Below are 13,640 nucleotides of genomic sequence, written 5' to 3' on the forward strand. Positions count from 1 at the left end.
CACGGCGGGATGGTCAACAAGTATCAACACATACGGTATGCTGAAGCGTTCGGCTATTTGTTTCTCCCGGTGCAACGCACGGACACTTTTGCTAGTTAAAGAAAGAAGTAACTTCAGGGGATAAACTTGCAAACAAACCTGATACTGCATCCGGAGCAGCGTTTGTTCCTTTCTATAAAGTTGTGAAGACAAAATTAATACATTTATGTCTAAGTTTTGTATTCTGTGGCGAAGCATGGGCATTCAACTAGTGGATTTCTAATGATGGCTAATGTAAGAATTTTTTTTTACTCCGAGCAGTGGGGTGTGCCTCAAGATGTTTGCAGTGGCATCTTTGAGAACTTGGAATGTAGAAACACCGCAGTACCCCGCATGCAAGGCCGTATGAATTCCCCGTATATGTGTTTATCGTTGCTGAATTGTCTCGATGTAAAGAAGCAAATATTATCTACACGTCAAATCCAGCAATGAGACTGGTAGATCAGGATCTCCACGTGGGTTTATTATACAGTCAGTTGACAGAAAAAGATATACAAGCCAGGAGCAACGGAACAATAGCGGAAGCTGGAAATAAAAAGGGCGAACAAACGAAGAGTAGAACCATTAGTAAGGTACAAAATGCTGCTATTTGGCATACATATATAAATTTCACAACATTCAAACATGGGATAACTGAGTGCACAACAGAGAACCTGACATTCATCTGATAACAAACATCTACTAGCTGATAGCACTCTTCTTTAATCACCGTCATACTCAATCCCCTCAGCTGCCATATACTCCCACTTGAAGCAATTTGGACCGAGAAGAAGACTCTGGGGAATGTCCAAAGTAGACCAGGTTACCTTCACCTCTATAGTGGCCAGCCCAAGTTTGAGAACGGAGACACGGTTTCCATGCTTTTGAACAGGGAAGGTACAGGAATTCTGAACAATACGACGATCCGAGCCACCAGTCTCACTGAGTATCAACGATACAAGCAAATGGCCTCCCTTCACCACAGCGACCACAATCCTGCTTAGCTCGGATGCCTCGGCGGTGACCATTCCGTCAAACAGATCGAACTGCCCACTCAACTGCGAAGTGTAAAATGCTGCCGCTTTCAGTCTTAACCCGTTGTCCCGCGGCGCCAGCTCTGATATCCCGACCTGCACGGTGGCCTCAGCCGCGCTGTCCAGAAGCGCATAGGTTATGTCCACAGCTCCACAATCACAATCGATCTGTCTTCTGTTTGCTGTAGCATTCCTCGATGTTCTGTGGCTGAAGGAGGCAACGCAGTCGAGGAGCTGTAAATCGTCTTCGACTTCTCCTCCTTTCTTGATCTTCATGTCGAACTCGATTAGCACATGAGCCTCCATTCTGATGCCCCTCTTAGGGCCAGTCATCTGTATAAACCCATCATGCCCCACGACAAAAGGATCGTCCCTTGGGCGGTTGAAGATGTAATTGCGCATAGGGTTCAACAGATCCCTGACAGCCACGTATCCATACAACTCAACTGGGCCACCAACATGCGAACAAGTGTTAGCTAGCCTCAAGTAGAATATCTGCATCATGGTCCGAAATTCATGAGTCTGGCAAACCATCCTGTCGTCAGGCATGCAAGAGGTTGATGGCTCTGTCATCATCATTGGCTCCAGACAAGCTGATTGAGAAGCATGTATTAGGAATTGTACATTCAATAGATTATAAAACTTATTAACCTCCAACTTTCAATTGAAAGGAGACAAAAACAACAAGTGGATACAGGGATTGATACAAGCAAGGTTAAAAAGTGGATCACATGTCACATGTGTTAAGCTATCTCACAAAAAAAAGTGGAAACAAAATAAATATTGTCGAACCTTTGGGGCGTGTTCGTTTCATGGAAATGGAACTGTTCAAGCATTGCGTGCAATGAATATGTAGTGTAGTTCCAAAAGATATTCAGATATAGCTGCACAGCTTTTTATGCAAACATTGTTGACGATCATGTGCTAGGTTTTTAAGATAAGCAGTAGATGTTGTTAACGATCATGTGCTAGGTTTTTAAGATAACCAGTACACTGTTTGAAAATAGTCGGTCATGATTGATTAAAATGGGCTTGGAACTGGTACATCCTCATACAGTCCTACTCATCCAAAATGAAAAACCTGATTTAATAATAACCAAGCGAAACGAACATCAGAAATACTTCATCCGTCTCACAGTAAAACGTTTGGACAAGCTAAAAGGACAAACGAGTACAGTCCAATAAAACATGATGATCAATGGATCTTGTGCATTTAACATGTCTGTAATAAACATAAACGAGTGTTTACATGCACATTGGCCATTTATTGAAATCATATAGCATCCCTAATTTTGATCAACATGTGGGGTGCATTTAAATGGGTTTTGTTAATCAACAAAAATGAGTGCTTGCAAAATTGCAAATGATCATTACCCATTTTCTAAATCATACAACGCCTCTACTTTAACAGTAAAAAAGAAGTGTTTTTAAGATTTTTGGCAAAGATCCAGGGTTTTGTAAGGTTTACTTTCTATATGTCGTCGTCCTCAAGTGAAGCTGTGGTGGTATTGTAGTGTAAAATGAATACTTTTGGTGAATCCCGGACCTATAGACAGTGTTAGGGCGAAGTCAGTAATGGAATTGGGAGCCAGTCTCCTACGTTGAAAAAAAAAGGATTTCGGCAAAATCACAAATCATCTACTTTAAGAAACTCAGCGTTCCTTTCCCCCATCCTCATTCTTCACCTGTATGCTAAAGGGACTGGCTGCTAGGCCGTTTTTCGGGAATAAAGTATAACAAACGGTGGGGTTGTTCCCCCCGTCGCCCTCGAAAAAAAAAAACAAATCACCTATATGAAGTTATGAACAAAGCTAAGATTGATAATAGAGCCATTCAACAATTAAGATGGAAAGAATTACATACTCTCGTTTCTGTCATGGAGACGATAAACTTTAGCATAATAACCGTTGCTTCTGTAGATAGAGCCATCACCATGCCTCAGATGGCGAAGGAGCTTGGCACGTCTCACGCCATCGAGCGGACGCCCGTCGTCGCCCAACGGCACCCTGCTCCGTGGAGCCGCCGCCGACGACGAGACAGCCTGTGCGCCGCCGCTCTCGATCTTTCTTCTCTTCTCCTCGATTGCGGTTTCGTTGGCAAGGGTTACTCTGCTGTGAGGAGCCTTGGACGATGCGACGGCTCGTGCGATGCCGCTCTCCATCCCTGATCTTCTCTTCTCTTCGATTGGTTAGGGTTTGCATGCGTGTTTGACTTGTTTTTTCCTATTATCCCGTGCCCGCGAGATCCTGTTTTCGCTAACTCTGTTAGGCCGTGCCGTACGTTTAGATGCCTTGAACATAGCGTCATGTCACGAGAGTGGCCAAATGCCTCCAGAGCTACATGTAGCTCGTTTTTGGAAAAAATTAAAAAACGGTATTTAATAATTCAAAAAATCGAAACAATTTTTTTTGATGTAGATAATAATAAAAATCAGTCAGCAAAAATGATAAATATGTGGATCTGGATGTGATGAACATTGCACATTAAAAAGTTGAAAATTTGTCAGTTTTATGTAGCCTAGAATACAACGAGATTTTAATCAAAAAATTGAAACTTACAAATTTCCAATTTTTTCAAAAAAAGGCTACCATGAAGCTCGGGTTCCATTTAAGGTTTCTGTTCATGTGAAGCACTATTATCTTGTTCAACTGTTCATTAGTTATGAACAAAACAGTAAGGCTAAGGCTATCTTTGGTAGCAAATTATTTTTGAAGTATTTTACCAATACTATAGTTTCTCAAAATACCACAACTTCAAATATCCTCCCGAACCCAAAACTTCCCCCCGAGCCTCTCACACGAGGTGGCTCCGGAGGACCCCCAAACCCTAGAAAAATCAACGCTGGATCTCCTCTCCGTGCCCGCTGCTGCCAACGCCCGGCGGTGGTGGCCAGGACCGGCCATCGAAGGCCGCGGGCAGGAGTCGCGCGCCCTGACGGACTCCTTTCGCGCCGCATGTCCAGAAACGCATACATTATGCCCCCCCCCCCCCCCCCCGCTCCACAACCACCATCAAGTCGTCCTATGGTTACTGTAGCATGCCTTGAGGTTATGTGGTTGGAGGAGGCAACACACTCGATGAATTATAATTCGTCTTCTACTTCTCCTTTCTTGCTCTTCATGTCGAACTCGATTAGCACATGAGCCCCAGTTCTAATGCCTCTCTTGGGGCCAACGATGTGTATAAAGCCATCGTGCCCCACGACAAAAGGATCTTCCCTTGGACGGTTGAAGATGTAATTACACATAGGGTTGAGAAGATCCCTCACAACCACTTACCCATACAACTCAATTGGGACACCATACGCACAAGTGTAAGCTAGCCTCAAGTAGAAAATATGCATCATGGTTCGGAATTCATGACTTTGACAAACCATCTTGTAGTTGGGAATGCAAGAGGTTGATGGCTCAGTCATCATCATTTGCTCGAGCCAAGCTAATTGATTGACAAGCATTAGGAATTATACATGGAGTAGATTATAAAACATATTAACCTCCAACTTTCAATTGAAAGGAGACAAAAAGAGCAAGAGGTTACATGGATTGATAGACGCAAGGTTAAACAAGTGGAGCATATGGATTGATGATGGGTTTGCATTGAATCCTGTGCTCCATTAACCTCTTATCCTAGCCTGATGTTCCTATCTGGAAGTGGTCAAATGATGGCAATTTCACTGTTAGATCTATCTACAAGCAACTCTGTAGCTATAGAATTGACGGATCTTTTAAGCACTTATGGAAGGCTAAGATCTCACTGAAAATCAAGGTTTGGCTCTGGTTGATTTAGCACGATGCGATTGCCACAAAAGAAAATATGAAGAGAAGGAAATGGACCGGAAATACCAAATGCCAATTATGTGATGAAGAAGAGACTGTAGGGATTCGTTGCATAGAAAACAAAAATTTTCCTACCGCGAGAATGCAATCCAAGCCAAGATGCAATCTAGAAGATGGGAGCAACGAGGGGATGAACGAAACTAACCCTTGAAGATTTCCAAAGCCTATAAGAGTAGGCTCTTATTGCTGCGGTAGACGATCACTTGCAGCTTGCAAAAGCGCGTAGAAGATCTTGATCACGGTGCCACAATCGGGCAGCACCTCCGTACTCGGTCACACGTTCGGTGTTGATGAAGACGACGTCCTTCTCCCCGTTCCAGCGGGCAGCGGAAGTTGTAGCTCCTCCTTGAATCCGGCAGCACGACGGCGTGGTGGCGGTGGCGGTGGAGATCTCCGGCGGAGCTTCGCTAAGCGTGCGGGGGAAGAGGAGGAGAGAGGGGGCGGCTAGGGTTTGAGAGAGGGGGTGGCCGGCCTCCTTGGGTGCGGCCAAGGTGGGGTGGTTGTGGTGGCCGGCCCCCTCCCCTATGCCCCTCATTATATAGGTGGATCTCCAAGTGTTGGACTACAAGTTTTCGAATAAGACCCCAACACTAGAACCTTCCATGTAGTAGGGAAACCTACCCAAGGTGGGAATCCCACTTGGGTGGGATTCCCCCCCTTCCATGTGGAGGGGTGGCCGGCCCCCTTTGGTGGAGTCCACCTTGGACTCCACCCTCTAGGGTTGGCCGGCCATGGGGAGGTGGAGTCCCTCCGGGACTCCTCCTTCCTTAGTGATTCCTTCCGGACTTTTCTAGAACCTTCTAGAACCTTCCGCAAAATCACCGGATCATTTTAAATCTTATAAAATGACTTCCTATATATGAATCTTATTCTCCGGACCATTCCGGAACTCCTCGTGATGTCCGGGATCCCATCCGGGATTTCGAACAAAACTTCGAACTCCATTCCATATTCAAGTTCTACCATTTCAACATCAAACCTTAAGTGTGTCACCCTACGGTTCGCGAACTATGTGGACATGGTTGAGTACTCTCTCCGACCAATAACCAATAGCGGGATCTGGAGATCCATAATGGCTCCCACATATTCAACGATGACTTAGTGATCGAATGAACCATTCACATACGATACCAATTCCCTTTGTCACGCGATATTTTACTTGTCCGAGGTTTGATCATCGATATCACTCTATACCTTGTTCAACCTCGTCTCCTGACAAGTACTCTTTACTCGTACCGTGGTATGTGGTCTCTTATGAACTTATTCATATGCTTGCAAGACATTAGACGACATTCCACCGAGAGGGCCCAGAGTATATCTATCCGTCATCGGGATGGACAAATCCCACTGTTGATCCATATGCCTCAACTCATACTTTTCGGATACTTAATCCCACCTTTATAACCACCCATTTACGCAGTGGCGTTTGATGTAATCAAAGTACCTTTCCGGTATAAGTGATTTACATGATCTCATGGTCATAAGGACTAGGTAACTATGTATCGAAAGCTTATAGCAAATAATTTAATGACGTGATCTTATGCTACGCTTAATTGGGTGTGTCCATTACATCATTCATATAATGATATAACCTTGTTATTAATAACATCCAATGTTCATGATTATGAAACTAATCATCCATTAATCAACAAGCTAGTTAAGAGGCATACTAGGGACTCTTTGTTGTTCACATAACACACATGTATCAATGTTTCGGTTAATACAATTATAGCATGGTATGTAAACATTATCATAAACTCAAAGATATATTATAATAACCATTTTATTATTGCCTCTTGGGCATATCTCCAACAGTCTCCCACTTGCACTAGAGTCAATAATCTAGTTTGCATTTGTAAAGATACAACACCTTTGCCTTTCGGTGTTTTATCATGTTTTGCTCACGGGAGAGGTTTTAGTCAACGGATCAGACATGCTCAGAAACGTATGTATTTTGTAATTCATTTGCGTCTCAACGCATCACTCATTTCCAAATGAGTTGGCATTAAAATATGTTTGGTCTTCTGGTGGAACCTTAATTCTGCGGTCTGAAATATGTCACTAATATTGTCACACACAATATAGCTTCAAAGTTCTGACTCTGTCGAAACTACACCAAGTTCTCAAAGAACCTCTTGACTTAACATCCTTTGAGATTGTCAAAACAATGGCATACTCTGCCTTCTATTGTAGAATCCGTCACAATATTTAGAACTCTTCTAAATCTAGCATAGACAACTTCTAGCTCATTGTGCTACCTTTTAAACAACACTTACAAATATGTGACAGAACAAATATATGTGCAACACCTTACAGCGATTTTTTTGTCATTTCTCCATACAAAACTATATATATATATATCCTTGGTTCTTCTTAAGTACTCAAGAATATTCTTACTGCTTTTCAATGATCATCACATGAATCATTTTGGTACATGCTCATAACACATTTAGAGCACAGGACATCTGATTGTGTACATATTATTTGTGATCTATAATCACTCATGTGTTTTTACTCATTGAGTGTAAGATACACTCAAGTCTTGTTAAAACTTCACATGATAAGAACATTTTCTTAATATTTCTATATTGAACTACTTCAATATCCATTATATGTACTTTGACTTAAACTTATTATGTGTTTCAATCTATCTTCATAGATCTTGACACTAAATTTGTTTCAGTCCATATCCTTTCATTGAAGTTAATTTCTCAATGAAACCTTTTAATCAAGTATATAATTACATCATTTATAACCAACTATATGTCATCTACATAAAGTATTATAAATATGTCTCAGCGCTCCCACTTAATTTCTTGCAAATGCAAGCCTCTTCATCATCTCTGATGAAATCAAAAAACTCTTTGACTATTTCATCTGGTGAAGATTCCAACTCCGTGATACTTACTTCATCCAATTGAAGTTCGTATACCTATCTAGTATTCCATGGACTAGCAAAAACTCTTGGTTGTATCTTGTATATACCTTTAATACACACTTCTGATAAGTAATGTATTTTGCCATCCTACTAACATATCTCATAAAAGAAATATGTAGTGATTACTAGAATAATCCACATAGACTATAAGCATTGCTACGGAAGATCTAATCTTATCGTAAACAACTCTTCAAGGATATTTCATCCAAGTCCATCAATTTTATAGATTCATTTACTTTCAAAAAGTATTCATCTATCTTGGATTTCATGGCTTATAGCCATTTTAACGGAGTCAGGGCCCATCATAACTTCTTTGTTTGTAGTTGGTTTATCATTGTTCAAAATCAATCCTTTGTCCACAAATCATTTATTTGATCACAAAGTAAACCATACCTACAAGGTTCAATATGTACTTCGATCTCCATGGCTAAAACATTTTGTAGTCATGGGAGTCATGATCGTTGTGGCCGCTTCCGGAACCAATTCCAATGCTGCGCTACTCTGATCATTATGCTCAAGTTCATAAACCTTATCAAGTTCTATTGTCCTCCCACTCAAATACTTCGCTAGAAACAATTTCTTGGAAATAAGAAACATTGACAAACACTTTTGTCTTTGTCTCCATAGTGGGAAGAATTCCCAATCAATTCTCTGGGATAACCAACAAAGACATTCATCCAATTTTGGTTGTAAACTTATTTACTTATGCTATGCATACCAAAATTTAAGAAAAGACTATTAGGATTCATACCCATGCCATAACTCGTATGGTGTCATTTCTACGGATCATGATGATGCTCTATTTAGTGTAAAAGCGGTAGTCACTAAAGCATGATCCACAAAAATATAATGGCGTCATAATATTTTATCTCATCATTAATCCAACAAGTTTTGGATACATCTCTCGGATACTATATCATCATTATGATATTCCAAGAAATGTGAGTTGTAGAACAATTTCATGACTCTCTTAGATGTTCGCTAAAACTCGTAATTCAAATATTTCCACCATGATCCAATCATAGATATTTGACTTTTCTATTACGATGATTTCCAGTTCATGCTGAAATTTATTTGAATCCATTCAAAAATTTAAAACTTCTTCCTTATCGAATATATCCACATATATATATATACTCAATTCATTGTTGGAAGTTTTCATGAAGTAGAAGAATCTCCCGCACACAAATATGCCCAGTGAACCACATACATCATCGTGTATTTTTCCACTAAGTTTGTTGCCCGTTCAACTCTTGGCCTATGAACGGTATTTTAATCATTCTCTTTAGAAAAGATTTGCAAGCGCCAAATGATTCAAAAATCAAATGACTCGAAAAATCCATTTGCATGGAGTTCCTTCATGCGTTCCTTTCTAACATGACCTAAATGGCGGTTCCACAAATAAGTGGAATTCAAATCATTTGCCTTATGGCATTTTAGCGTCAGTGTTATGTATGTGTGTTTCACCATTAAGATTTATAATAACTTATCCATCGTACATGGAGTAGTGTCATAATTTAAACAACTCATTGTTTTCATTTGACCAGAGCAAAATAAAAATTATTAAGTTCTTTATTATAAATTCTAAGGGCTAGATAGAATGCTAATGACGAACATAATAACACTTTATTTTGTTCCAGGCGTGCATTCCTATCATATTCCTTGTCAGTCACTTAGGCCATTGTATTCTTGTATTGCGTTGTTTTGTATGACACTTCATACCAACCAATATAGTACTAATACCCAAGAATTTCATAGTGTGACTTAACTAGGAATACAACCATAACATGTATATTATTTATATACACCTGAGCTAGACTTTCTAGTCTTTTCTTTTCTTTTTGCCAAAATATCTTTTGCAGTTTCTCTCTTAGCTTTCCTCATTATTCAGAAAAACACTTTAACATTATTAACTTCTAGGTTTGTTGGTCAAATACCAATAACCTTGAGGTTCTTACTTTAAGTTGATCATCATATGACAAGTGTTTCAGATTTCATTATTAGTAACTTTGTAATATGATGAACAATTTCACTCATAATTTTATCCATTATATCATGACGACTTTCCGAGACCATGTCTGTACATGCTAGGCTCGTAAAGTTTTAACCTTGGTATTCGCATGTGCAAATCTGGCTTGCACCCGTTGTATGCACACGTAGAATCTATCACACCCGATCATCACGTGATGCTTCGAAACGACGAGTCTTAGCAACGGTGCATACTAAGGATGATAACTTCATGGATATGCGAATATTATTAGTGCCCCAATAGTTGGAGGATTGTGACATCTGGCGTCTTCAACCTTCATACATTCCCATAAAACTTATGAGTTTATGTAGTCTCACCAAATTTATATTCTATCATCTTGCAATAAGGTCTTAGATATCACATATATCTCATACCTTGATTATTTCTGAAAACTAAATTTTCAGCTCCTTACTTTTCAAACAGATTTGAACTTCAAGTTTCACGGAGACAAGATAACTTTAGGTACTAATTGAAACCATAGCTCTTTGAATCAACAATGTGAGGTTTACTAAAAGTTTGCAATAGGACTTAATCAATTCTTGATTCTTTAACAATACGGTACTGATACGTCTCCAACGTATCCATAATTTCTGATGTTCCATGCTTGTTTTATGACAATACTTACATGTTTTGCTTGCACTTTATGATGATTTCATGCGTTTTCCGGAACTAACCTATTAACAAGATGCCACAGTGCCAGTTCCTGTTTTCTGCTGTTTTTGGTTCCAGAAAGGCTGTTCGGGCAATATTCTCGGAATTGGACGAAATCAACGCCGAAGATCTTATTTTCCCGGAAGGCTCCAGAACACCGAAGAAGAGTCGGAGGAGAGCCAGGGGGCCACCAGGAGGGTGGGCCGTGCGGGCCAGCCTTAGGCCGCGCCCCCCTATGAGGAGGCCGCCCTGTCAACCCTCCTGCGCCGCCTCTTCGCCTATATAATCCCTTTCGACCTAAAAACGCAGTACCAATTGACGAAACTCCAGAAAGACTCCAGGGGCGCCGCCGCCATCGCGAAACTCCAATTCAGGGGACAGAAGTCTCTGTTCCGGCACCCTGCCGGGACGGGGAAGTGCCCCCGGAAGCCATCTCCATCAACGCCACCGCCTCCATCATGCTCCGTGAGTTGTTCCCCCATGGACTACGGGTTCTAGCAGTAGCTAGTTGGTATTCTCTCCTCCATGTACTTCAATACAATGGTCTCATGAGCTGCCTTACATGATTGAGATTCATCTGATGTAATCGGTGTTGTGTTTGTTGGGATCCGATGGATGATACATTATGATTAGTCTATCTATAAAGTTTGTGAAGTTATTGTTGCTGCAATCTTGTTATGCTTAATGCTTGTCACTAGGGCCCGAGTGGCATGATCTTAGATTTAAGCTCTATACTTATTGCTTAGATTGTATCTACAAGTTGTATGCACATGTCACTGTCCGGAACCAATGGCCCCGAAGTGACAGAAATCGGGACAACCGGAGGGGATGGCGGTGATGTGAGGGACACATGTTTTCACGGAGTGTTAATGCTTTGCTCCGGTGCTCTATTAAAAGGAGTACCTTAATATCCAGTAGATTCCCTTGAGGCCCGGCTGCCACCGGCTGGTAGGACAAAAGATGTTGTGCAAGTTTCTCATTGCGAGCACGTACGACTATAATTGGAAAACATGCCTACATGATTAATGAATTGATGTTCTTTCTTAATGCTTTATCAATCCTATCAATTGCCCAACTGTAATTTGTTCACCCAACACTTGTCACTTGTTATTGGAGAGTTGCCACTAATGTAGATCGCTGGGAACCCCGGTCCATCTCTCATCATTATATACTTATTCTACATGTCATTGGAAGTAGTATCAACTATTTTCTGGTGCCATTGCTCTCATATTGCTATTACTGCTGCTGTGTTACTTTTACTACTGCTCTCATATTACTGCTACTTTTACATCACCCTTGTTACTAGTGCTTTTCCAGGTGCAGCTGAATTGACAACTCAGTTGTTAAGGCTTATAAGTATTCTTTACCTCCCCTTGTGTCGAATCAATAAATTTGGGTTATACTACCCTCGAAGACTGCCGCGATCCCCTATACTTGTGGGTTATCAGGTACCAATCCGTAAAGTTTCTTGTCAGATTTTAACAGTATTTTTATCTCAATAACAAGACTAGCGCATGGTAGAAAACGGATGCCAATACTACAAAATTAATTCAAAATACTACTCAGCCTATGTTTATAATAATTAGTTCATGTTTTAATCTAATTACTAATGAACTCCCAGTTAATAGAACATCCCTCATAGTTGTTAAGTGGTACACGATCCAAATCTACTACACCAAAACCGATCATCACGTGAGATGATGTAGCTTCAATGGTGAACATCAACATGTTGATCATATCATCCATATGACTCGTGTTCAACCTTTCGGTTCTGTTGTCCCGAGGCCATGTCTATACATGCTAGGCTCGTCAAGCAAACCCAAGTATTCCGCGTGTGCAACATGGCTTACACCCGTTGTATGTGAACGTTGAGTCTATCACATCCGATCATCACGAGATGCTTCAAAACGACGAACTGTACAATGGTGCATACGAGGGGAGAACACTTTATTATCTTGATATTAATGTGAGGGATCATCTTATAATGCTACCGTCGCGTTCTAAGTAAAATAAGATGCATAAAGGATTAACATCACATGCAATTCATATGTGATATGATATGGCCCTTTTGTCTTTGTGCCTTTGATCTTCATCTCCAAAGCACGAACATGATCTCCATCATCAACGGGCATGATCTCCATCATCGTCGGCGTAGCGTCAAGGTTCATGGCGCCGTCTTCATGGTTGTTCACCTCATGTAGCAACTATTACAACTACTTTGAAATACTACTCAACATGAAATTTAAAGACAACCATAAGGCTCCTGCCGGTTGCCACAATACAATAATGATCATCTCATACATATTCATCATCACATTATGGCCATATCACATCACCAAACCCTGCAAAAACAAGTTAGACGTCTCTAATTTGGTTTGCATATTTTACGTGGTTTAGGGTTTTCGAGTAAGATCTAATCTACCTACGAACATGAACCACAACGGTGATACTAATGTTGTCAATAGAAGAGTAAATTGAATCTTCACTATAGTAGGAGAGACAGACACCCGCAAAGCCTCTTATGCAATACAAGTTGCATGTTGAACGAGGAACAAGTCTCATGAACGCGGTCATGTAAAGTTAGTCCGGGCCGCTTCATCCCACTATGCCACAAAAATGCAAAGTACTCAAACTAAAGACAACAAGAGCATCAACGCCCACAAAACCATTGTGTTCTACTCGTGCAACCATCTATGCATAGACACGGCTCTGATACCACTGTAGGGATTCGTTGCATAGAAAACAAAAAAATTCCTACCGCGAGAACGCAATCCAAGCCAAGATGCAATCTAGAAGATGGGAGCAACGAGGGGATGAACGAGACTAACCCTTGAAGATTTCCAAAGCCTATAAGAGTAGGCTCTTATTGCTGCGGTAGACGATCACTTGCCGCTTGCAAAAGCGCGTAGAAGATCTTGATCATGGTGCCACAATCGGGCAGCACCTCCGTACTCGGTCACACGTTCGGTGTTGATGAAGACGACGTCCTTCTCCCCGTTCCAGCGGGCAGTGGAAGTTGTAGCTCCTCCTTGAATCCGGCAGCACGACGGCGTGGTGGCGGTGGCGGTGGAGATCTCCGGCGGAGCTTCGCTAAGCGTGCGGGAGAAGAGGAGGAGAGAGGGGGCGGCTAGGGT

The 13,640-nt window shown here is 41.3% G+C and overlaps 1 protein-coding gene across 1 annotated transcript; it reads right to left on the reverse strand.

Moving 5' to 3' along the window:
- Positions 1-619: 619 nt before the first annotated feature.
- LOC127304915 (uncharacterized) lies at positions 620-3,418 on the reverse strand. Its single transcript, XM_051335463.2, has 2 exons — positions 2,916-3,418; positions 620-1,645 (listed from the first exon to the last, which is right to left on the reverse strand). Exons 1-2 carry the CDS (start codon positions 3,211-3,213, stop codon positions 741-743), a joined length of 1,203 nt encoding a protein of 400 aa, XP_051191423.1. The 5' UTR covers positions 3,214-3,418; the 3' UTR covers positions 620-740.
- Positions 3,419-13,640: the final 10,222 nt, after the last annotated feature.

The sequence above is a fragment of the Lolium perenne genome, chromosome 5 (assembly GCF_019359855.2).
Source record: "Lolium perenne isolate Kyuss_39 chromosome 5, Kyuss_2.0, whole genome shotgun sequence".
Taxonomy (NCBI): Eukaryota; Viridiplantae; Streptophyta; class Magnoliopsida; order Poales; family Poaceae; genus Lolium; species Lolium perenne.